We start from the raw sequence: 25,301 nt of genomic DNA, 5'->3' as shown, positions 1-25,301 counted from the left end.
ATTATTTATTAAAAATTTACATTTCAGAAGAAGCATTATTTTCACCACAAATATGGGCATAATATAGTACTGAATTAAATCAAACAATTAATGCATGCATTTATCACAGTTTTTAAAAGCAATCGTTAAAATATACACTTTTGAGACAGTTCTACTTGAAATTCAAACTTTTACATAGCTACATAAAATTTACCAGTGCTAAAGAACCTTAAAGTTTGAGAAATTCCGCATTAAAAACACGTTAAAAGTTGTTAAGCAGCCTAATTTCATTGTTTAAAGAAAAAAAAATATTACCATTACGCAATTTGTCCAAGCGGCATCTCATCACTTAAACTCAAAATTTTAATTAAATTATTTCAAAATTAAATTTTTCATTTATTTAAGATTGCTATTGATCATTATAATTTATTTCAAAGAAAAACGACATTAAAATAAAGATTTTTGATTTTTGAATTGATCAGTGAAGTTTCTTTTTTTTCTTAGATGAAAAAACTTACCAGTGGAATTTTCACGAAAAAATATCAAAAACGGTTGTAATCGGTAGAATTTACGTGCAGGTGACTCGTTTTGTTGTGCCAAACACTGCATTTTTGCAGTCATTGTAGACTTAAGTAAATTCTGTACACGTTTCATGGGAATATTCGGCTCTTCTATTGATGTGTAATTGATATGTAAATCTATTAGTCAATAACACAAATACGTGCAAGTGCTTAAACACAGATACATGCACGTATACACATGGTTCGTTGAGAAAATCAAACATTAATTATTTCGGTAAACTACACGTCTTGACAAACGAGGAAGTTATTTAGTGTCGACTCTACGTGACCGTAGGCATGGACAAGAACTTTGAATTTCAGAGGATGTTTACAATACTTTTGGGCCCTAACGTTCAGGTATATTTAATAAACTATAATGAATAAACAATTAAATAAACATAACTTTTTATTTTATATTGTGATACTTGTATTAGTTCCAATGAATATATTTTTCTTGAATCTAGTGTATTTTTTCCCGATAGTTTTGATTATTTATGATTTGTAATTTTTTAGTCAATTATAACTGTTAAATTATCATAAACATTTTTTGTACGACAATTTAGAAAATTTAGTTTAATTTTTTCTAATACAAAACATAGTTTATATTTACCTAATATTTTAAAATTATTTACACGAGCAAAATCAGTTAGGTAAAACATTGGCCCTTTACTCTTATACCGTAGGATACAAAAGTTTACAACATTTCGAAGGCTGCCCGTGACAACGTGCGCGACATCCACACGAGAACATGGTCTTGTATAGCGAAATTTTCGTTTTCACTAAGATCTTGCGCATATAATCACAATAAAAACGTACTACTACAAAACTACTTCTACCATTACTATTATTGCTCCTGCCCAGATCCGACGAGTGATTGGGGGGGAGGGGAAGCTGAGGCTGTAGACCAGGAGCTCGGGCTTCAAAAAAATCCCGGGGCCTAACCAAGTTCACTACGTCTCGGTCATTGTGTCGAGCTATTTATGGATGACCAACATGAATCGTGCTAATAACCTACCCAAATAATTATAGCGTAAGCTGTATGGTTATAACGAGTCTAGAACAAAGTGAACGCTACAACATTGATCTAAAACGTAGACAAATAACGTTTTCAAGAATGACCCTTAGGCTACAAATAATTATTTTCATTTATCCGTGTAACGACCATGACTGCGATTACATGGTGTCTCTTTGGTATACACATTTTAAAAGAAGACGCTGGATGTCGGTGGCGAGTTTAATACGTCGCGTGAGAAGGGCAAGGAGAATTCGTCCCCGGGGCCCTTGATTTCTCTCCACGTCCCTGGCCCTACCACTACTACTAATACTTCTGCCGGTGCCGCTTTTTGCTACGTTTCTGGTAGTACGATTACCACAGCTGTGCGGTCGGATAGTGTACGCACGCACGCACGTGGGGGCGTTGGGATGTAAACGTGTGACGACAGCGTCGGAGGTGACGCGTTGTACTATAAATACGATTCGGTTCACACGCGCGCACGATTGGTATTACATATAATGCACGCGGTGTCTGCGCGTATGTAAAACTCGGCGGCGCGCGTTGTAACCGGTGCGGTGGTCGCACCGGGTGGGACGCGGTGGACGCGCGCGTGTCTGTGTGTGCGTGCGTCTTATCAACGACGTGCGGCGAGCACGAGGCGCTGTACCGACCGGCCGTTCAGTGATCGACAGGAACGTGCACATCACGTACGCGATCGACGGCACTGCTACGCACGCCGCGTCCAAAAGGGACACGTATACGGTTCGTCGTCGTTCTCCTTCCGGTCCACCAGTTCTGTACGTCCTGCAGTTCTCTACGTTCCCGAGGCTCCACCGTCCGGTTGACTCCTGCACCACCGGTTCGTGCGCCGAGATCGCGACCGTACCCTGCGCAGACGGGTGTTGTCCGCGAAACGCAGCTCCCAACCGGCGCACCCGGAAACAACGGGATGACGCGGACCCACGAACGGCCGTGACCGGGCGAAACCTCCGCTACCTTTCATCCCCCACCCCGCGACGACGCCGTTCGCGTGACATATCGCACCGACCGTGAAAGTGCGTCCGACCATCCGCTGCTACCGCGACACAGGACGTCCTCGTCACCGAAACATGCGCCACCGAACCAGCACCACGGTCGCTCGACTTGTGGCCGCTGCCGCGTGCTGCGTACTGGCCGCGGCTTTGCTGACGGCCGCACAACCACCGGCCATCAACAGCGCCGACCCTAGCACCGATTCCGCGGCTCGCCAGACGCCCGTCGGAGGGTAAGAGACACATGGAAACCTGCACCACCGTCGTCCTTGTTGTTTATCATTTTTCAGCGGCACTCCCAACTGCACGTATCGGGGGTGATCGGGATTTCGTTAGACGTTTACGACAGCTCTCGTCCAATGGGGTTTAAAAATGTTTTCCGTTAAAATCCTCCCTAAACGAGCAACTAAAGGAGCGTTTAAACATCGCGGATGATCTCGATTGTACTTTTGTATAAAACTTCACTTGCGTTCATTTTTTTTTTTAAATTTTGCATTTTTTTTTATTTATCGCTGTTGTCACATAGACTCTATTTTTTACACGTTTATCTTCAACTCGAATGATATCACGGTGTTTTCCCGGTCCCTAGCTTACACGTAGTATTTTGTACCTGTTATTTCCCGAAATAAAACGAAACCACGTAGTTCGTTTACGTTCCTGATTAGATAAGGGTCGTTTCCGATGTGATTCTAAGATTGTCCTTGTACCGGATGATGTGCTCGGAAAATCGTAATCGCCATCGGTTCTAGAGTTACTAATGTCGCAAGACAGCTCTGGAAGCAAAACGTCACGTTAGTGCGTTGCGATGACAGCAAATCCCGCGGTTATATCCATAGATAATAATCTTCATTTCTACGTAGACCACAATTGTCCAATAAGACCTTGTAGAGTTTTTTGGAATGTTTTAGATTTTTTTTTTTGCAAACTCATAAAGCGCATACACTTTCGGTTGCGCATTTCTTTGAAGTTATCCTGTCGGAAATTCGAAAGATCTGATTGAAAAAATATGACAAATGTGGACAGGATAAAAATGTCCTCGAACGGGAAAAACGACATGATATTTACGCAATTGTTCGATTGAGGTTGGTATTTGGTTTTTGTATCCTTCCATTTTTTTCCATCCTTCCCACGTCAAATTTCATTATGACACTGGATCGAGAACTGGATGTCCCGTGAGTCGTGCATTTTTGTCGTCGGACATGCGCTTCCGATATTTTACTCTTTGTTTTGACGTCTATCGCGTGTCGTTTCATTCTCGACAAAAGATTTACAACAACACTTCAATTTTACCCATGATCCGCACTAAGCTTGCGTAGGTACTCTTATTCCGACGGCGTAAGATCAAATTAAAGCGGTTATAACATTTTAGCGAAACAAACTCATATAACACGGTTATACGAGTACGTTTTATGCACCAATAATATATAATCCTACTTACATATCATGTAACCGTGTACCTGTACACAGTAATAAACACGAATGTCATCTATGTACTTGATTTTTGACTTTGTGTTTGAACATAATAAGATTTTAATGAACACTAAAAAATATAATTTACACATGTTTGACTATTATTTTTTGACTCAAGTTATTTCAGTGTTTAACTTCTTTTAATCTTAATTTAATATTAATTATTTTTTATTTTTGCCAAACTCATTACTTCCATTAGACGTAATACCTATAGGTATCTATTTTGTTTCTGAATATTCGTTTTGTTTGTTTTGAATACCTAATAAATATACCTAGCATAATATTTCGAAAAAACTTTTTGGTTTAGAAATACAAATCGCAAATTTTAACGGGGTAAGTATTATTCCAACCAACCGAAATTTAAAAATAACTAAATTACTTTAACAAAACACTATAATTGCAACATATTGTTAATATTATCATATTACAATGTTCTACGTATATATCTATAAGTTTTGACAAATAGAAAATTTTCTATTTAATTCACATTGCTCTAATTCCATTGTTGTAGCTGTGTATAATTTTGTGTCCGTATTTCCCTCGATATTTTCATTGGATAAGATGCGTATAGGTGGATGGTTTTTACTTTTCAGTCCTCACGTACAAAATGCATCAATAATTTTTAGCTGTGGATGAGAAACGTCTCGACAACTTGTGTACTTAGGCGCTTTATCAGACAATTTCAGGAGTATTCTTAGGGCTGCCATATAGATTATCTAATTAATAATTCATTTCACGTATAGTATTTTTATTTGTGTTGCCTTGGGATTATGTGTTACACGTTTTTACAATTCATGAAGGATAAATATAATTTTTAACTAATAAGATTTAAGTAACACGTTTACGTGGTTAGGTATAATGTTTTATAGTATAAAATAAATTATAAATGATACATATATGTATGTATATTATATATATGTATCATTTATCATTTGTAAATACAATATCAAAAATTAGAATGAAGCGAATTATTCTTTTGTGTACTTCCATTCGTTGGCGTCGGTGTTGTGCAGCATTACAGACTACTACTCAGATATTGTGGTATTTGTCATAGACATTACTATACAACAGTGAACTAATGGATAAGCTATGAGCTCTCCACAGGATCGTGAGAAAAAAAAGGCGTCGATTTATTGTCAATACCATTAACTATTTTTAAGTGTTCGATAGTATAAATATTTAATATTTATAATCGGCGTTTGGCGATTTGTTATAATTTCAAGCCTGGATTTATCTATGAATGTAAACACTGTTTAATTTTTAAAAAATATATGTCGAAATCGGTTGGATACAATACATGCATGTGATTTTAATAAATAATAATTGTAGTACAAAAGATAATATCACTCCTAACAAATAATAAACGAGTAGTTACTTTCAATAGCATAACAATTTCATCGTCAGATTAACTCACGCAATGCATTGCTTATACAATTAACATTCACAGCATCACAATGATATTATATTTTATATTCTTTTAATAAAATCCAATACATAATTTCATTAATTTTCTGAATCGAGTAACGTTCCAAGAATTTTTCGTTTCAATTAAATTTCAATTCATGAATTAATTTAATACTTTCAAATATATCTTTTACACTTGATCTATATTTAACGGTCAGAATAATTATAAAAAAAAAAAAAAAAATAGAATATCTGCAGAATTTAAATCATTTAATTGCCTTTTAGCTATACGTGTCCGTTGCTTTAAGATTTATTTCTGGCGCTAAACTGCAGTCTTGTATGATTTAATTTATAATTGCTATTCATGTGCTTTTAAACGCTTGTTCGGGAAAGGGTTATAATGTTTTTGACATCTGAATCAATGTTTGTCAAAGTGCGACTCATAGGCGACAAAAAATAGAGAAAAATAAGGAACAAAGTGTATACATTTAAAGTATTCGAACCGACGCAACGAAAATTCTAAACAAAAAATTAATTATTTCTGTAAACGAATATGTCTGCGATAAAAAATAAAAGTTGCTAATATTTCTGGGCAATATTAGTGAAACGATATACGTTTTATGTGTCGATGAAAATAAATTAAATTTCTATGTCATAAGTTACCAATTTTCTGACGTAATTTTTAAAAAAATTTCAAACGAAGTACATTATATAACATTTCATTGAAATCATAGTGTTTTTTCGGAGTTCTTTCTAAATCTCGGACGCAATATTATCGTCGAAACGTAATCCAATTTTTGTTCACCACGTACGAGGATAGATATTATATGTCGATTGTTTCTACAAAGAATACGATTACACGTACCTATTAATTCACAATTGTTCTGGTTTGATGCTGATGTCGTGACGATGTCTTCTTCGAATAAATAATTCTAACGAGATTTTTGTTTTTTTTTACAATTATGTGTATTATAAGTCTAACGTGTGTATACGATTATTATTATTATTAGTTTTTTAAATGTTTTCGAAATACCCTGCTGCCGCCGGCCCCTCGTTATTAAGCTCGGACGTTCGAAAGTAGTTTCGTCGTACGCGTAGATAAAACAATATACGTATTATACGGTCGTCGTAAAAACCGCTCGGGACCCATTCGTTTACGAATATATATGAACCTCCCGAAATATTACGGTTCACTTAACACGTAAAGGTTTGATACTGGACTCACCCGATCGAGCGGACGTTCTTTCCGTATACCAGAAATAAGGTGTTCATTATCACCATTACGTTCCGCGAGCGGTAAAATATAATAATATTTACACGTTGTTCTCGTTATTGCGAGTTGATCGTGTGTTAATAATTTTTTTTATTTTTTTTATCGTTTTCTTTACGGCCGAGCGAGATAGTTGGCATTGGGGACGCAAACCTACGGTATAGACGCGACACGGAAAAACGGGGACTAGTGCAACTACATCATAACGAAAACTGTTATTTTCCTGATTTCCAGTTTTCGGGATATACTTCCCGTTTAGGTTTTCTTTCCATTGGGAAAGTTCCTCGTAGATAAATCCCTGATAGTTGTAGTGATATGTGCAGCCGTGTGAAAGCAAAATAAATCAAATATAAACTCATCAAATTATGACGCATTCGTTTTCTTAATTTTGTATTTTACTAAAGTTACTAAGTTAATGCTTTGTACATTGTTATACACCTACGGCCATGGTTTTTAAACAAAATTTTAGAAATATAATTTAAATAAAATCGTAAAATGTTAATAATATTAAACGCAATGTGTATTTTAAACTATAAAATAGTTCAACGGTTATAATTATGCATAAATGTGGTGTGAAATTTGATTATAAGTAATTTAAATATTTAATAAAGTACGTAAGAAGTATAAAATCAGTTAGAATTGTAATCTTAAACTATATTTTCGTGCTATAATATAATTTTATATTTATTTATGTATTTGAATAGTTAATTTTTGTAATTAAATAAAGGAAACTTATAGTTTTACATTAATATTTATTAAAAATATAAGATTTTTTAAATTTAAATTTTAGCATAATAATATTTAATAAACAAAATGATATCTAAGACTTTCAGTACTCAGTTTTTCGTAGTATAATTTTGCGTAGTATAACAGTTTATAATATAAAAATGTAATATAAGTTTAAAAACAGGGAAATGCTTTTTTAAACGTTTTGCGATTGCCCGTTATGTTATTACAAATATTTACTAAAAAAAAAAAAAAAAAAAAATTACAACGTAACAATTGATAAAATTGCTGTTCTTTTCTTCACACTGTGCAATGCACACATTTATACGCGTATACCTTTGACGTGAATCGATCAATATTTGTAATCCTTTGTTGCACGAATTTTGCATAATCACATGCATTTAATATATATAAGTAAAACTTATTTCTAAAGTAGTATCACTGGACGCTATCTTCAATCACATTTTCCAGTTCATTATTGTATATTCTATTACAGATTGTAAATATTAGTAGATGGAATAAAACAAAAATAAAACGTAGACGATACACCTATCTAGAACGCGCTAAGAAATGAATATAATTGGAAACCCATGCCTACACGACGTAAAATTAATAAAACGAAAACGCAATCGGCCGATCAGTTATTAATTATTACTGTTTAAAGCCTTACGAAACACGATACGCGTTATTATCCGATACATATCGATCGCGATACTGTAAACCATAAGACTACGCGTGTACAGACGGGGACTGTTGCGATCCTCGGGACTCAAGCCTGAGGGGCGTTTGAAGACGAATGTTTTTTTATTTTCCGTTCTCGGATACATATGTGATTTCGTACCGTTTAACTTTCACACGGAACGCATAATATTATACGATCGTCCTACGCGAACGCGCACCGGTAATGTCTACACGAATGTTTTCTCGGGGAATAATAAAAAAAAAATTAAAAAAAAAAAAAAATAATAAAAAAAAATCATTCACCCGTAGTGTATACCTCGTGGCTTGATCGTTTATCGCGGTCGATCGAAATATTATGTTTATTATTATCATTTTCGTATACGGTCACCCCTAAGCGCGTCACGATGTTTTACGTTACATATCGGTAAAGTAATCGAATGTATATAATATTATGCAGTGCGTTGTCTATAGCACGCGCAACTATATCGATATTCGATTTAAACGACAGAGAAATTGTATATGAGTTTTAAAAACGTTTAAAAGGGCCACTTTAGCCGACGAATCGGACAAATTATACGCTCACAGATGTCCGTCTCCGATATCGCGGCACGTCCCACGTACATAATACGCACACATATAATATACGTACGGTTTTACTCGTACGTATAAGTACTGTGCACAAACGCACGCGCGCGCGAGCGTGTGTGTTTATGATAATAGATTTTCGACATTAAAATATACTTTATGGATTATCTTTTTCCTCTAATCATAAGGTTCACGATCCGAATGCTCGTCTGTTGTACCGTCGCATTATGATATCGTCGTCGTAGTATGTTATAACCTTTCTGATCATAATTGTATGTTGCATTTTAGATCATGATCGGATCGGGTGGACATACTGTTGGTTTTACCGTGTTGTGTTTTTATTTTTTGTTTATTTTTTGACCATCACCAAGATTTCAACCGGAAGGATTGTTCAGGCTATCAATCAAAATAGACTTTTTTCCAATAACGAAACGTATCTAGTTGATGATTTTTGGAGATTGTTTTTTGTACTTCTAAACAGTTATCCAAATAGTTGAGAAAAAATAACGATCGTTGACACTTGAAATTCTCTACGAGAACTAAATATTATTGTTTTTCACTTTTTCACATGTAGGAACTTACGTACCGGTATGTATTTTTTGTGTAGGAATTTACGTACCACTCTATTTTTTTTTTTTTTTTTGTATCAACTTACATATGTAAACGTTTACCTGCTATGCTTTATGTGGGAACTTACCATCTCCCCAAATATCAGAGTATAAAACAACGTTACACGTTAAAACAAAGCTAATTATATTTTGCACCTAAAGATATATTAAGGAATTTTTGCTTTAGAACATATTTATCTCGTTTAATACTTTTTAATGCTTACATTTCTTACATGAAAAAAGTTGAAACGTATAGTTTTAAGAATGTCTTTTTTTGTTTAATTATACAAGAAAATTAAACAGAACAAAAATCAAAATTTTTACATGATTTTTGTTCAATTGAAATTGACTTAAATTATTTAATTTACGTAATAATTTGATAATAGATGTTGGTGCCGCAGCAGTATAATACGGATTCACGTTCTTCTTAGAAGCGCTTAGTAACGGATAATCAATTATATGACGATTGACGAAAAACACCATTTAAAGACGTAAAATATTTTAAATTAAAAAAAAAAAAAGTGTATTTTAAAATGCATAGTTAGTGATTATCCTTTTTCTTATTATTTCTGTAGAACGAAGAGCGTGTTACCGTTGACATCTGGCGTTATAATATTATGCCATTACACGTATTCGATAAATAGTGAGGACATCCTATAAAATTTCCATTTTATTACCGAGCTTTTTAAAAACAAATTTCAAAACTCGTCGTAGGTGTAATGTGTTTCGATATAACGCACGATCGCTATACGTACGTTCTCAAAAACCGGGGAACAGTGATGATGCGTTGTATTTTTCAAAGATAAATAAATACTAGAAGTAAACTGAAAACAAATAATTCTTAATCTTTAGCAAAAGCATAGCACGAACTATTTGCGTACAAACGTAAAAACGAGCGCAAAGTTGTACTTGTTAAATATACTCGTAATTTAATACTATGTAGGATACGCAGTATACTAAATAAATCTATAAATTATTTTATACAAATATTTAAACGAAAAAAATTGATAAATATATAAAAAAAATAATAATATATGCGAATCATATGCATTTAAGTACACAGGTTTTACTGAAATACGTTTGAAACCTAATCCGGAACGTTAGAAAGTATGAATAATAACGTAAAGACATATATTTTATGTTCAGTACAGCCGAGTGGCTACAAATCGAATCCTAAAAGGAGACTAAAGAAAAATTCAAAAAGTTGAGCTGTAGTGACTCGGACACAACCGCGTGGCCAATGATTAACTATAATAATAATTATACGTTTTACATTTGTTAATTACACAAAAACCGCATTCGAACTTGTTGCAGTTTCCTAGTCGGAGGAATTGTGCTTAATATTTATTATGTTTTGCAGACCAAACGTGTGTCGGTCGCGCTTTAGAAACTACTGTTGTCCGGGCTGGACATTGAAACACGCGACAGGGCTTTGCATTGTCCGTGAGTATAATATTAAACACATTATTTTTCTGTTCTATTAATTACTTTTATAATTATAACTGTATTATCCTTAATGGCCTATTTAGTACTAGAAAAAAAAAAAATTATAACTGTTAAGCGCCTTTTTTTTTTCAAACGCCGACCAACCGAGGTCGTATAACACATTATTATGCTCTATTAACAGAGAAATAATATCGTCCATTTGATGTGTCCTATGATTGTTCATACTTCGTTAATTTTTATTTATTATTTTTTTTATTTTGCAAGTCGTCGCGCATAATATTCTTATGGTATAGCTCGGTTGTTTTTCTTGCAAACGCATTTCGCCTTTATAGTTTTAGAATAAATAACGATATACGCACTACGGTATTATGCGAATCTCATTTATTCCGCACGACAAGATCTTGACCGAGATACGTCTGATCGATCGGAAATGGGTCGGCAACAAGACGACAGTACTTTTTTTTATAACTATATTACTCGAGGCATTTCAGCATGATTTGACAATTGTAATAAATTCTTATTCAATATTTTTCGTCCTATTTTTTTTTTTTATATGAAATTTAAAATTACATTAAATTCTAAAAATAACAAAAATATTAAAATAGTCCGTTTTCAAACTCCGAATGTTTGTTAATGTTTGATATCCTAATACTGATTCATTGATATTAAAAGTTTGGGAAAATGTAATCATATTTCATGTACTTATTGGTAACGGTTACCAGTAATGTCCGGTTAAAATTATTAAAATTTTCAAAAGCTCAAGAAGATAGAGGAAAATCGCAAATCAATGTAAATTAGAATTACATACATCAAGTATTTCCAATGAATCCGTTTAAGGATATGGAATTTTTGACGGTTTATTTATTTACACGATATAAACTTGTTAGTTTATAAAAAAAAAAAAAAAATTATATTCCCAACAATAGTTAGGTACTTATTTGATTTGTGAAATCACGTTATTGAACTTTGTACGTACAACACATACGGTGGATTGGATTCGACCGTTTTTTCGACATTTTTCAACGTTCGATTCCGTTTCTCGATTGTTTTCCCTGTTCTTTGCAGCCGTGTGCAACAGGCCGTGCAATGGCGGTAGGTGTATCAAGCCGAACATGTGCCTGTGCGACGAGGGCTCGGTGCGATCGGCGTGTTTGCCGGACGACCTGCGAGACGCTTACAACAAGGACAACGATCAACGGCCGGTGCCGCCCGACCGGATTGAGAGGCTACCGGCGGTCGGCGTCGTGGACGGCGAGAAGAACACAGACGCCGGGAACGACGACAATGATGACAGTGACGGGAACAAGGATAGTGTCGAGAGCGGGGGCCACGGCGGCAGGACTAAGGGTGGCGGGACCGGCGGCCCGAGCACCAGGATCAGTACGATTACCCCTTTGGCGACGACTACTCCGCGGAACGTGTGCAAGTACCCGTGTCTGAACGGTGGCACTTGTCTGGGATCGGTTTGCGCGTGCCGACTGGGCTACAACGGCGAGAACTGCGGTGACCGTAAGTGAATCAAACCGTTCGCAAACTGGGACGAAACAAATCCTTTTCTGAACGTCGATGTGAGCGATCCGCGGCGTGAAGGAATGTAACATTATACAATCTACTGCTATTCGTTTTATACGCCTACGGTATTATGTACCTTATAGCGTGCAACATGTACCTATGTACGTACACGGTTCGATTAATCATGTCGTGCTCCGTATTGCGTACAGAATTTCAAGCTAAATCCGAATGTACTTTTTTTTTAAGTTTTAACGAAACATACGTAACATCGGTTCCTTTAATTTTGATATTACTAGTCAGTACACAATTACTAGTGTTAGATGTCAGTAGTAGTAGTTAAAAGTTTAATAATTAATTCAACGTTATAGAATTCACAACAATAATTGTTAATCATTAATAGCGTCAAAGAATTTTAAATTGAAATTTTAAATATGAATCAAAAATAAGTGGTAATAAGATATGGGAACACGCAAGACGTAACATAATTAATTAAACGATATACGTACATAGGTACACATAGGTACATATTACGTACTATATAGTGTATAATATAGTAGGCATATAAAATTTTGCCGCAGTTTACATATCGACTTTTAGAAAAAAAGTTAATTTTGCCGCAGTTTACCATTTCGCGCGACATTACTTCGCGGCAAAAATACGTGCGTTCGAGCAATACACGTGGTTTGAAACATGTGAAGCGAAAACGATTATGGTCCCGTAATGTTCAACACAGATGGGCCATTGGCGGCCCGCGTACTTTTTTTATCCTGCCCGTCCTGATCACTTCATAACGTTTTAGCGTTTTTATCAGCGTTCAATTTTATCTCGTTCATTATAAAACGTAGATATTATATTTTTCTCCGCTATTGAACTTCAACTAGATCATTAAATGTCTAAATATAATTTGTGTCCACTTCGCCATAGTCAACATAGCTATAGGTATTAGGCACTTATTTTACTGCATTGGTTCAGTCGTAAAATTAAATTATTTAAAACGAATGCTAATTGTCAATTTTAATGAACTTTATTTTCATTTTTGCTTTTTTTACTATAGCCCGGCAGATTTTAAAGTTCTAAAAATTAGTTCTTTAGTTACTTTGAGTTCTCCATCCCTGGATTAACACATATCCGTTGAACATGAATTTGAAAAAAGTCTACGTTTCCGAAGTTCTTAAAAATTCTAACTAATCGATTTTACGAACACGCCCAAAACTCAGGGTTATATGACGTCATTTTTTATTTATTTATTTATTTATTTTTTTGTTTAATTTGTTTGTCCAATCGCTTGGAACCGAAGAACTCGATTGGTCCAAACGGTCCGTTGTCGTCATATTTCAATATATTATGCCTAATCTATTTATTTTTTTCGTTGTGTTTATAGCGATCTGCCGAGATGGATGTTTAAACGGCGGCCGTTGTATCGGTCCTGACCGATGTGCATGCGTATACGGATACGCAGGGCGGAGATGTGAAGCCGGTAGGTAAATATTTGTTCATAAAATTACTGGGTAATAAACGCACGTGACATGGCGTCCGACTGTTGGAAGGCATATACGTTTCAAAAACAAGGTTTCCACACGTTGAATTATTTGTACAATATTGTCTAAATATCTAACCGGTGATTAACCAAACGCAAAAATTTGCGACCATAACTATGTAGGACGAAAAGTATAGACTTTGTTCGCTATTAAAATCTATTTATGAATTGGTTTTCAATAATACATTTTTATAAACGAAACTTAAGGATTGGTATATATGATTTATTTTTAAACCAATATCAAGAAATCCCTATAAAACCAAATAACTTTTCAACATATTAATATAATTGTTAAAAAATTAATATGATATCCTTGTGAACAAACATTTTACTATCAAATGTAAACTATAAATAAACTATGAATCAATGCGGTCTTGCAGTATGTGTAAGTTTAAGTTCATTATCGAAAAGAAAAAAAAACATTTATTAAATTAAATATCCTTGAGAACATAATGAGTTGACATTGTTCAATAACTATTTCAATGCGATATTAAAGTGTGGAATACATTTTTGTGCCACAATATATCGCATATACGACTGCGACCGTTTTCCGCAGCACGTATGTTTTATAAGATACTACTCAGACCGTGTCACGTCCAAGTTAGTTTGATAATATCAAATCGACATCAGTCGATTCTGCTCGATCATTCGCGTTCTTTGTGATATGATTAAAATATCGTTTGTTCCTTCTTCATCCGCGTCCCGTTTGATTTTAGATTACCGAATCGGTCCGTGCTTCACCAGAGTGATAAACGACATGTGCCAAGGCCAACTCGAGGGTGTTGTGTGCACCAAACAACTATGTTGCGCGACAATCGGCTTGGCTTGGGGACATCCGTGCGAACAGTGTTCGTTGAGTTACGACTGCGATATAGGTTTCCTCAAGAACCTGCATTCCAACCAATGCATAGGTGAGCGTTTTTATAAGAACGAAGTCATCGCCGGTGCTCGTTAACGATATATTGTGTTTTCCATAAATAATGTTTGGACTATGTTCAAAAATATGTCATTTATTTGGAAATTAGACAAAACTGTAGTGTATAAGTAGATGGTTGATTGATGACATTCCAGGAAAAAATGTTTTCACAACAACGGGGGAAAAAAAATAAATATTTAGTTTATTTAAATGACGGATGGATGTAACTTAATGGTTGCTTGATAAGCAACTAATAGTGGAAAACAAACATTTTAAACGTATTTTTTTAATATTTTTAATTATAATTTTCTATTTAAAATCTATATACGTTTATGTCAATGCTAGCGTTATTTTTAACAGTCAGCTTGTTCTTAAAACGGTCCGACTCGACTAGATCACCATTTTACGGACACGATTCGGGAAGTTTTAAAAGAAAAATATGTAATCGTATAAACATGTTTTTTTTCGGTTTTGTTTTCTAGATATAGACGAATGCGAGGCAATACCGGGTATTTGTAAGGGCGGAGCATGCGTTAACACCGTGGGATCTTTTAAGTGCGTGTGTCCCGAGGGTCGAATACATAATCAAGTGACAAACGTGTGCGACGACGAAAACGAATGCAAAAGAGGTGATCCAAACATTTGTCAAGACGGTTATTGCGTAAATACCGACAGCTCGTATTATTGTATTTGTAAACAAGGATTCGTGCCTACGGCGGACCGCAAAGGGTGTATTGGTTAGTGTGCATCCATTCCATAAGGGTTATGTTTACATGCATATGTTAATGCTGTTAACTTTTAATTTATAACCACTATTGTAGGGGACGAGAAAAAAAAAAAAAAACTGTTTGTTTTTGTAATTTTTCAGACACTCAGCAAGGTAACTGTTTCACGCGACTCACGTCTAATGGCGACTGTTCGGAACCGTTGCCGATAAAACTTTCAAAAAAAGATTGTTGTTGCGGTAAAGATATGGGAAAAGGCTGGGGAAACACTTGCGAACACTGCCCTACGCAGGGAATAGGTTTGTACATGGTTTCATTAGTTGGATTAACATTAGTTTTAAAACATATTTCAATCATTTTACACTTTACGTCGATGATAAAAGTGCATTTCTTTGCAAACAAACATCATACTTGAAATATATTTTTTTTGGTTGTTTTATTTATTATTTTACCGATAGTAGATCGAAAGCTTATTCCCCGATAAAAATAAAAATGATTCTGAACACTTATTTTAGTAACTTGTCTCTACTGATGGAGAATTACGTGAAATTGTTTGTTTTTAGCCGAGTACGTGAAACTCTGTCTCGGAGGCATAGCAAATCAAACAGTACTGAACTTAGTGGACGAATGCGGGCTGAGACCAGAGATTTGCGGAGCAGGAGGAAGGTGCATCGACACGGTGGACGGATACGCGTGCGAATGTTTCTCTGGCTTCACTAAAAGCAGACATGAGGACTCACAAGTGTGTGAAGGCTAGTCATCTATGTGTAAATTACGCTTAAAATACTATACGCATTGTCGTCAGATCGCGTTGATCTCCAATGACATTTTGTTTCATTTCCGTATTGATTTTGATTTTATTCAGACATCAATGAATGCTCGCAACAGGGTATTTGCAATAACGGTCAGTGCAGTAACACTCCAGGGAGTTTCATATGCTCTTGTCCGCCCGGATACGATTTGGCTTCGGACGGGAAACGTTGCATAGGTAATAATAACACACACACACACACACACACATACAATTGTAGTCAAACAAAGAGTGATTACATTTTTTTTATTAAATCACTACTCATTGATTTCCCATCAGACCACAATGAATGCGAAAAAAATGGCATGTGTGCCAACGGAAAGTGTTTAAATGTTCAAGGATCTTTCCAGTGCCGTTGCAAATCCGGATTCGTAATGTCGCAGACCGGTCATTCTTGTATAGGTAACAATCAATTTTGGTCAATAATATGTTTTTTATTTAAATAAGCTAATTACAATTTTTTATCTAAAAAAATAAGTAAATTGTATGCATAATTAATAGAACCATTGATTATGACTACTATAGGATCTATAATACATGTAACAATGGTTTGCATGGTTTTCGTGAAGGAAACAGTTTACTTACAGCATCCCAGATTAATATTCTTTAGTTTAACGTTATCAATTACGTTTTGAAAACGCCAATAGTAGGTATCTTATGTTTGTTATATTTGCGTTAGTTGTGGTTCCGATCATTAGTTAAACGAATTAATCAATATCGGTTTTGCGTGCAGAACAATAAGATTCGTATTATTTTTCCATTGTTTAGCCGACAAACACTCATTGTATGCGTCAAATTCATTACCAGACCACAGGGTTTTTAATAGAAGTAACTTCACGATCATTTTTAGTTCATAAATTAGGGCATATTTCAGTACGTTTAGGACTACAAAACTAAACATCACTAAACGTTACGTTCAACATTTCAGACGTAGACGAATGCTACGAGAATCCAAAAATCTGCCTCAACGGCAAATGTCGAAACACCCCGGGTTCGTACATTTGTGAGTGTCAGCCCGGGTACACGGTGTCGCCGGACGGGACGTTTTGCACGGACACGAACGAGTGCGAGAAGAAACCGGACCTTTGCAGGAACGGCAAGTGCGCGAACACCGATGGCTCGTACAAATGCCTCTGCGACTCGGGCTACAGGTTGTCGCCCGACCGACAAAACTGCATAGGTAAAAAACGCAATGATTTCTAAACTACACTCGTTACACCAGGGGTGGAACTAGGGGCGGAAGACGGGGATTCATTCCTGGGCGTAAAATTTTAGAGGGTGCAATTTTTGTAATTATTAACAACTGATTTGATATTTTTAACTTTGTTAAATACCGATATTAGGTTATAACTCAATAAGTATGATTGTATATTATTCGTTAGAAAAAAATTCTCGAGAAGAGTATTTCATTATTAATCTATGGTAGGGCGTAATTTTAACATTTTCCCCGGTCGTAGAAATTCCTAGTTCCTCATCTGCGTTGCACTGATCAGTCACATGTACGCTGTAAGCTACGTGACGCTATGGCGATTGTTATTATTATTATGATTGCGTTGCAGACATCGACGAGTGTTCAAACGCTGGAGGCCCCTGTCAAAACGGCAAATGCATAAACACGGCCGGCAGTTACCGGTGCGAGTGTCAAGAAGGATTTTACCTGGGACTCGACGATGGACGCACGTGCCTGGGTACGTATTGCACTGTAGTTCGGATCCCGTCCGCAATGATTCCGGTCTGTACAATGTGAAATACGTTTTGCAGATACCCTGCGCGACATTTGCTATGCAAACTACCAGCAGGGCTCGTGCCTACAACCGTTGAACACGCCAGTAACGAAGTCCAGCTGCTGTTGTTCACACGGCGTGGCCGGTCAGACAGCCGGATGGGGCTCGCCATGCGCAAAATGCCCTGCCCCGGACACGGTGGACTTCAAAGCGCTGTGCCCGCAAGGCACGGGGATGACGTACAACGGCGACGGTTCGTGTCCGGGCGAACGAGTCCATACAACGTTCGTTCTTGCGTTTTTTACACCCCGTACGATTTTTGTTTCAGACATCAACGAGTGCGCCCAGAACCCGGCTGTGTGCTCCAACGGCGCGTGCGAGAACACCATCGGAAACTATCGGTGCATATGCAATGCCGGCTACGAGGTGGACGACACGGGAAAATCGTGCAAGGACATCAACGAGTGCGATATGGACGATACCATATGCAACGGCGGCCAGTGCCGCAACACACCCGGAAGTTTTCAGGTAATACAAACTTGATATGTCAAAATATGTTGACGTAATCCACGACGTACTGTGTCCCCGTTCTCCGAGACGATGAAGCTCTTTGGCCGGATCAACACCAAGTTCCTTCTCCTAACATCCCGTCCTGCCCGACAACCTAGCTAAAATTTACAACCGCTACCGCTACCAGATCTAATAACCTCGCATACGAGCATCAAGACGTATAGCCTGGTATTCTTTAGTGGGCGACCACTCGATTCTCAATATTCTTTTTAGCACGATTACGTGTACATTTATATTTTTAACTTATAGGTTACACAGTTATAGTTTCAACAGCGTTTTTTACGATAATTAATATCAGCCCCTATTGAAATATCGCGTTATAAAATTATTCATATTAAACTATTGATGTGATGTGTATTTAATTGAAATAAATATTTTATTTTAAACAAGACTGACCAAGAACATAATACGTAATATAATGGACACAATACATTGTGTATAGGTAATCTTAGCTTCGCAATACCAATTATATCAATTGAAAATGTATATTGCACATAAACGCAAAAGGGTATAATTTGAAACGCTCTAGTTGAACTTAACAGAAAGACACTTTAGAGACAATTACAATAAAACAGATTTTTGACGATTTCCTAACATCAAAATGGCGTATTTCAATTACTACTTATAAAAATACAATGTTAAGGTTTTGGAAAGGTTAAATGTTTAGTGGGTGTGTACTATATGTATGTTTCCAGTGCACCTGTCCCGACGGAACCGTGTTGAATTCTCAAAGTCAAGCTTGTGAGGATGTAAACGAGTGCGATGAACTCGGTCTTAATGCGTGCGTGGCGGGCCAATGTATAAACACTGTCGGTTCTTTCGAGTGCGAATGTCCTCCGGGCACCATTTTGGACAGTACCGGGCGAGTGTGTTTAGGTAACGTCGAAATGAAACCACGTTCGATAAATCACATTTTTTTTAATTTAATTTTACACGCTGTATAGATAACCGTCGCGGTTCGTGTTGGACGCGTTTGACCGGTGGTAGATGCGAGAACAACCTTATGCAATTAACCTTGAAATCGGATTGCTGTTGTTCAATCGGGTTGGCATGGGGTAGTCCGTGCGAGCCTTGTAAACAGGACGATTGTGGTGGCGAGTGTAACAAAGGATACGTGGTAAGTTGTAAATGCATTAGCAACGAACCGGGGATTTCGTCAAAAGTGATTACTTTTTCTTCAGTCTGTAGGTAAAATGTGTCGCGATATAAATGAATGCGAACTCAGTCCTGGAATATGTAGAGGTGGAGGTACTTGCGTGAACACTGAAGGATCGTTCACTTGCGTTTGTCCTCCTGGGCTTACACTGGACACCACCGGTAACTGACTCGCTATAGATCGAAATTCAAATATCATTAAACTAATGCGTTTGGTTTTCTTTACAGGAACGGTTTGCTTGGACGTCCGGGAAGAAAAGTGCTACACGGATTTCAAACATGGAGCTGGCGTCAATCCGTTAGATGGGCTTTACCCAAAGAGTATTTGTTGCTGTTCCAACATAGGGAAAGCTTGGGGAGGAGGCATTGAAGGATCTATTAGCAGGAGTGAACTTTGTCCTCGACGTGGGACTCCGAGTTTTACAGAATTGTGTCCAAAAGTTAGTAGGCCCTTAACGGTTTAATACAAAAGCGTGTGAGCTTATGTGTTTTTTCTTATCGCGTAATACAGGGACCGGGTTTTATCGATCGCAAAGACATCAACGAGTGTATCGAGTTCCCGGGAATATGTAGTAACGGGCGGTGTAAAAACACAATGGGAGGTTTTACGTGTAAATGCAGTCAAGGATATGCTTTGGACGAATCTGGAATCCGTTGTGTTGGTACGGACCGCATATGCGAGTTTTGTTTGTTGATAAATCAATGCTGTTTACGAAATACTGTATTTGTCCAGATATCGACGAGTGCAGCATTATGCACGGCGTATGTGGCGACGGAGAGTGTCAAAACGTACCGGGAAGCTTCGTGTGCAAGTGCAAGGAAGGTTACGAGACGTCGCAACTGATGCAAGTCTGCATGGGTATAAACACATTGTTCCGTATTTAAATAATGTCAAAATTGAATATACGCTTTAAATGATAAACCGTACACCGCTAACCGTTCGCATGATGTTTGTTTTCCGGACTAAAAAAAAAAAGATATCGACGAGTGCGAGAGGACCCCCGGACTGTGCCGCGGTGGCACGTGCAAAAACACACCAGGCAGCTATAAATGCGAATGCCCCCCCGGCCACGAGCTGTCCGCGGACAAGCAAAGCTGCAAAGGTTCGTGCGAAACCAAAGAGCTTGAGTGCGCGTTATGCTAATCGATACGCGCGTGTTACAGACATAGACGAGTGTTCGAGGACCAGCGGGATATGTTCGAACGGCGTTTGCGAGAACATGATGGGCACGTACCAATGCGTGTGCGACGACGGCTACAGGCAAACGGACCAAAAGTTTTATTGCGAAGGTTAGTTGCGTTCGTACTGGGCATCGAGATAAATAAAACTATTATTCGTTTGTTTTCTTTCCCCCAACTAAATCTCATTGTACCCAAGACAAACATTTCACGTTTGCTACGATTTTCTTATGCGTTCGGGTAGTCTGTAGTTGTAAGAACGTTTCACTGTGTTTCAGACATCAACGAGTGCGAGACGAATAACGGTGGTTGTTCGTCTTTGTGCATAAACGTGCCGGGTAGTTACACGTGTTCTTGCAAGTACGTATTGAGGATAACGGACAATTGACATCACGTCAACTGTTAAAAATTCGCCTAACATCTGTTGTTGTTCGCACAGGACCGGGTTCAATCTGTTAGCCGATAGACGGACGTGCGCGGACGTGGACGAATGCGAAGAAAACCCTAGGATTTGTAACGGTGGCCAGTGCAATAACACGATAGGCAGTTTTCTGTGCTCTTGTTCCGGAGGCCTGCTCAAAGGAGACGACGGTTCGTCGTGTTTAGGTAATCAATCGAAACCGTATCATCGTACACAGTTATTTTGCTGGTTGTTTTCAAATAAAACTGGACTGTACAACATCGTTTATGTTTTCGCAAAGATATTAACGAATGTGACGAGAAGGACGTGTGCGGAAACGGTGTCTGTAGTAATACTATCGGGTCTTTTACGTGCCGATGCGAAGAAGGGTATTCGGCCAAATTGGATGCCGGTCCTGCTTGCACCGACGAAGACGAATGCGAGATGGGTACCCATAGGTGCGATGTGAACGCAGCGTGTATTAACAATCCGGTAAGGAAAACGCACGAATATTTTAATTTTAATCGATTTGATAAATGATGTTTTTATAGTAAAAATAATTAATAAATGAAAAATATGTCGATGTACAGTATAATATTTATAAATCGAGAGAAATAAAAATACTAATTTTTTATTTGATCATCTTAGGGATCCTACGGGTGTCGGTGTCAAGATGGTTTTACCGGTAACGGATACAATTGTATGGATATCAATGAATGTTTGACTAACAACGGAGGATGTGACCAAAACGCACAGTGTATAAACGAAGAAGGATCATCAAAGGTAAAGAAACACAAAGTTATGGTAATATGTACAACCGGAAGTGAATTCATAAAGTAAAAATTCGTTTATTTTTAAACCCAAAACGAAAATACATGTCGTTGTATTCATTTAATTTCGTGAATTTAACCACCCGTACATTAGATTATTAATTTTACTCTATTGGCATCTATGTTAGTTTCGTACCGAAAAAAACGCGAAATATTTTTAACCACCGATTCGAACATTGAAAAATTAAAAGTAATTATTATTTAATTTGAACGTTTAGTGCATATGCGATGACGGTTTTCGCGGTGACGGTTACACGTGTACGGACATAGACGAATGCACTGAAGATTCGACGCTATGCGAGAACGGTCACTGTTTGAACTATCCCGGTTCGTTTAGATGCGAATGTGAAATGGGTTTCATTAACCCGGATGACAAAAATGAAAAATCTTGTAACGGTACGCAAGTTTAACTTTCGAAGTATCTTAACATAATCAAATATTTTTCCCAGTTATTTTTTCATAATTCTTATTATCTATGGTGTAAAACATATTGTAAATGTCCACAGACATAAACGAATGTCAAATGTTCAACAATCTGTGCGTGTATGGAAATTGTGAAAATATTTTTGGAACATTTAGATGCGAGTGTAATGAAGGATACCAATTAGACAACACGGGAGGTACAAAGTGGTGTTTTTTATTTTATATTTTTATTGAGTAAACTTTACAAAATCCTTATCTAGGAAATTGCACGGACGTAAATGAATGTGAAAGCCCCCAAGCATGTTTATACGGCGAGTGTATAAACAACGAAGGAAATTACACCTGTAAATGTCCGCCAAACTATCAGCTAGTCGCTGCTGGAAACGCATGTGTTGGTATGTAATCGTTTTTAACATTTCGATTCGTATTAATAGTATAATAATGCAAAAAATGATAGGTTGAAATAATTCATTAATTTTGTATTCTTATAAATTACCTAAATTGCGTGAAAAATGAAAAAAATTGATAGTAGGTTTTTTTACTTACCTACAATTCAAAAGCGTTTTAAATCCTACGATTTTTGAAAAAAATTTATTTTTTATAAAATGTATGATATATTTTCAAATCAAACTGACAAAAACATTTTTCGCTGTAAATTAGATAGAAGAGAAGGGCGTTGCTACATGGAAGTAGAAGACAGAGGTGGTCAGAGACGCTGCCACCACGAGATGGGATCCGCAGTGTCAAAAGCTACATGTTGTTGTTCCGTGGGCAAAGCTTGGGGTTCCAAGTGCGAATTGTGTCCGGGAGTGGACACGGAAGAGTACAAGACGTTGTGTCCTGGAGGTACCGGATACAGACCTAACCCATCCACCGTAAGTGTTACTTGACACGGAACCCGAGGTTTCGTCTCGGTGCGTTTTGTGTACCCTATTTGAGTAAAATATTTCTCTGAAGGATTCAACCTATCGATATCCTTTTACAATAAATCCGATGGCACGTTTTGGTAGTGTTTTCGATATGGCCAATAGCCCTCATTTTGATATACCGTGAAGTAAGGTATTTTCGTGGTATAGGCATTTTCGCAATATTATTTGTTGAACGTATAATGTAATTCATTATAACACGAATGACTTGAAAATTACATTGATCCTTAAAACGACAGTGTTTTTATATAATAGGAAATTACATTAAATAAATAATAATATCACAAAATTGCCTATGCCACGAAAATACCTTACTTCACCCTATTTTCAGATACGAATTACATTTTTACGTTAGTCAAGTGCGCGCTCAATCGTACTCTATCGGTTTAGATAGTCAGTGGTCGACACGTATCAATTCGAAAACATGATTTTATCAATTATACAAACAACGTAGCGGCATCGTAAAAGTAAAAATGTAAAACTTTCGATTTGTATAAAATAATAAACACCTATCTGGTGTAAATCTCATGTTGTACTCGGTTTACACAATTTAATTCGTATCTACGTTCGGTATAATCCAAACAGGCTGTTAAGTTCTTCCCTAAAAATACTGTGAAATATTGCCCAAACTTGTTAAGAAAAAACATTAAAAAAATACCTCGGCCTAATTCACGGAAACGTTTTCCTCCCGTTTTTTTTTAAAGGTGATTCTCGAAGACCTGAACGAGTGTGAAGAACACGACCACCTGTGCGAGAACGGTCATTGCACCAACACGTTCGGTAGTTACATGTGTTCGTGCAACGAGGGTTACCGGCTGGACAACACCAGTACATTCTGTTATGGTAATGTAAGCAGCATAAATCAGTGTTCGCGGGTACACTCGTGTGGTTACTCGTTTTGTTAATCGATTTCAGACGTGGACGAGTGCAACGAGAGACCGGATGTCTGCGGTGCAGGGTTTTGCGTCAACGATGTGGGGACCTATCATTGCGTTTGTCCGGAGGGATATATGTTGCTGCCTAACGGAAGTATGCGCCTGATGGTTTTTGTGATATTCGCGAGACACGACCGCACGCGAATCCGCGGTTTCCGAACGATCGAATACTATTTTGATTATTGTGTTTTGCAGAGGAGTGCGTGGACATGCGAAAGGAGAACTGTTTTTTGAACTACACGGACGGCCAGTGTTCGGTGGCCATGTCAAACAGCCAAACCCGAATGATTTGTTGTTGTTCGATGGGCCAAGCTTGGGGCCTTCCATGTCAACCTTGCCCGGCGTCCACCACGAGTAGGTCTTAAAGCATATTATTTATATCGTATCAATCACGAATCAATGCCGGATTAGGTCTAGGGATGTGATTCAGGATGAATTTACTAAAAGGAAAACACTCGGAGGTTCCTCAAAAAAAATAAAAATAAAATAAATACTATTTTTTCAATACACAATGTTAAAATTGAATAATAATAACAATAGTTTACACAGAGAACGGCTAACATAGGACAATGTTTCAACCATACCACAATTTCACAATCATGTAAATTATTTTTAAAAAATGGTGCATAAATGAAATGTGTAATAAGAGCAAAATAATAATAATAACATTAATGAGTTACGATTAATCCAATGTCCAGTGAAAAATTGTATATTTTTATTCAACATTCGTATAGTTCACTAAATTATTATTGAATATTTGATAGTAAAATATTTTTGGATATAGTATCATTAAACCGTAATGCATTATTAAATGCTCATAAGAAACTCTAGGGTTTGCATCTGAGGGTCCAGTGCATTGCACTCTCGTTACATCCCGGTACCGTGTGGACCACGATATCGTGTA

At 37.0% G+C, this 25,301-nt stretch overlaps 1 protein-coding gene across 2 annotated transcripts in view; it reads left to right on the top strand.

Annotated features, from left to right (window-relative positions):
* Positions 1-2,180: 2,180 nt before the first annotated feature.
* Positions 2,181-25,301, top strand: part of LOC112684634 (fibrillin-2-like) — a 38,524-nt gene continuing 15,403 nt past the window's right edge. The window contains exons 1-33 of one of the 2 annotated variants that reach the window (XM_025556248.1): positions 2,181-2,797; positions 10,669-10,751; positions 11,820-12,263; positions 13,648-13,743; positions 14,520-14,714; positions 15,202-15,456; positions 15,588-15,743; positions 16,008-16,196; positions 16,310-16,432; positions 16,535-16,657; positions 17,184-17,435; positions 17,815-17,943; positions 18,017-18,232; positions 18,308-18,507; positions 19,245-19,425; positions 19,494-19,666; positions 19,731-19,866; positions 19,933-20,144; positions 20,216-20,366; positions 20,438-20,563; positions 20,682-20,807; positions 20,869-20,994; positions 21,162-21,243; positions 21,323-21,489; positions 21,585-21,775; positions 21,932-22,066; positions 22,332-22,509; positions 22,620-22,733; positions 22,797-22,931; positions 23,197-23,411; positions 24,167-24,305; positions 24,378-24,491; positions 24,593-24,751. In XM_025556248.1, the coding sequence (XP_025412033.1) occupies positions 2,643-2,797; positions 10,669-10,751; positions 11,820-12,263; positions 13,648-13,743; positions 14,520-14,714; positions 15,202-15,456; positions 15,588-15,743; positions 16,008-16,196; positions 16,310-16,432; positions 16,535-16,657; positions 17,184-17,435; positions 17,815-17,943; positions 18,017-18,232; positions 18,308-18,507; positions 19,245-19,425; positions 19,494-19,666; positions 19,731-19,866; positions 19,933-20,144; positions 20,216-20,366; positions 20,438-20,563; positions 20,682-20,807; positions 20,869-20,994; positions 21,162-21,243; positions 21,323-21,489; positions 21,585-21,775; positions 21,932-22,066; positions 22,332-22,509; positions 22,620-22,733; positions 22,797-22,931; positions 23,197-23,411; positions 24,167-24,305; positions 24,378-24,491; positions 24,593-24,751 (5,476 nt within the window). In that variant the 5' untranslated portion in view covers positions 2,181-2,642. The remainder of the gene's footprint in view (positions 2,798-10,668; positions 10,752-11,819; positions 12,264-13,647; positions 13,744-14,519; positions 14,715-15,201; positions 15,457-15,587; positions 15,744-16,007; positions 16,197-16,309; positions 16,433-16,534; positions 16,658-17,183; positions 17,436-17,814; positions 17,944-18,016; positions 18,233-18,307; positions 18,508-19,244; positions 19,426-19,493; positions 19,667-19,730; positions 19,867-19,932; positions 20,145-20,215; positions 20,367-20,437; positions 20,564-20,681; positions 20,808-20,868; positions 20,995-21,161; positions 21,244-21,322; positions 21,490-21,584; positions 21,776-21,931; positions 22,067-22,331; positions 22,510-22,619; positions 22,734-22,796; positions 22,932-23,196; positions 23,412-24,166; positions 24,306-24,377; positions 24,492-24,592; positions 24,752-25,301) is intronic. The other variant, XM_025556249.1, reaches the window with a different exon arrangement.

Source organism: Sipha flava, unplaced genomic scaffold, assembly GCF_003268045.1.
Source record: "Sipha flava isolate LNK unplaced genomic scaffold, YSA_version1 253_pilon_pilon, whole genome shotgun sequence".
NCBI lineage: Eukaryota > Metazoa > Arthropoda > Insecta > Hemiptera > Aphididae > Sipha > Sipha flava.
The sequence above is the reverse complement of the archived record's forward strand: the minus strand, read 5'-3'. Positions and strand labels throughout refer to the sequence as shown.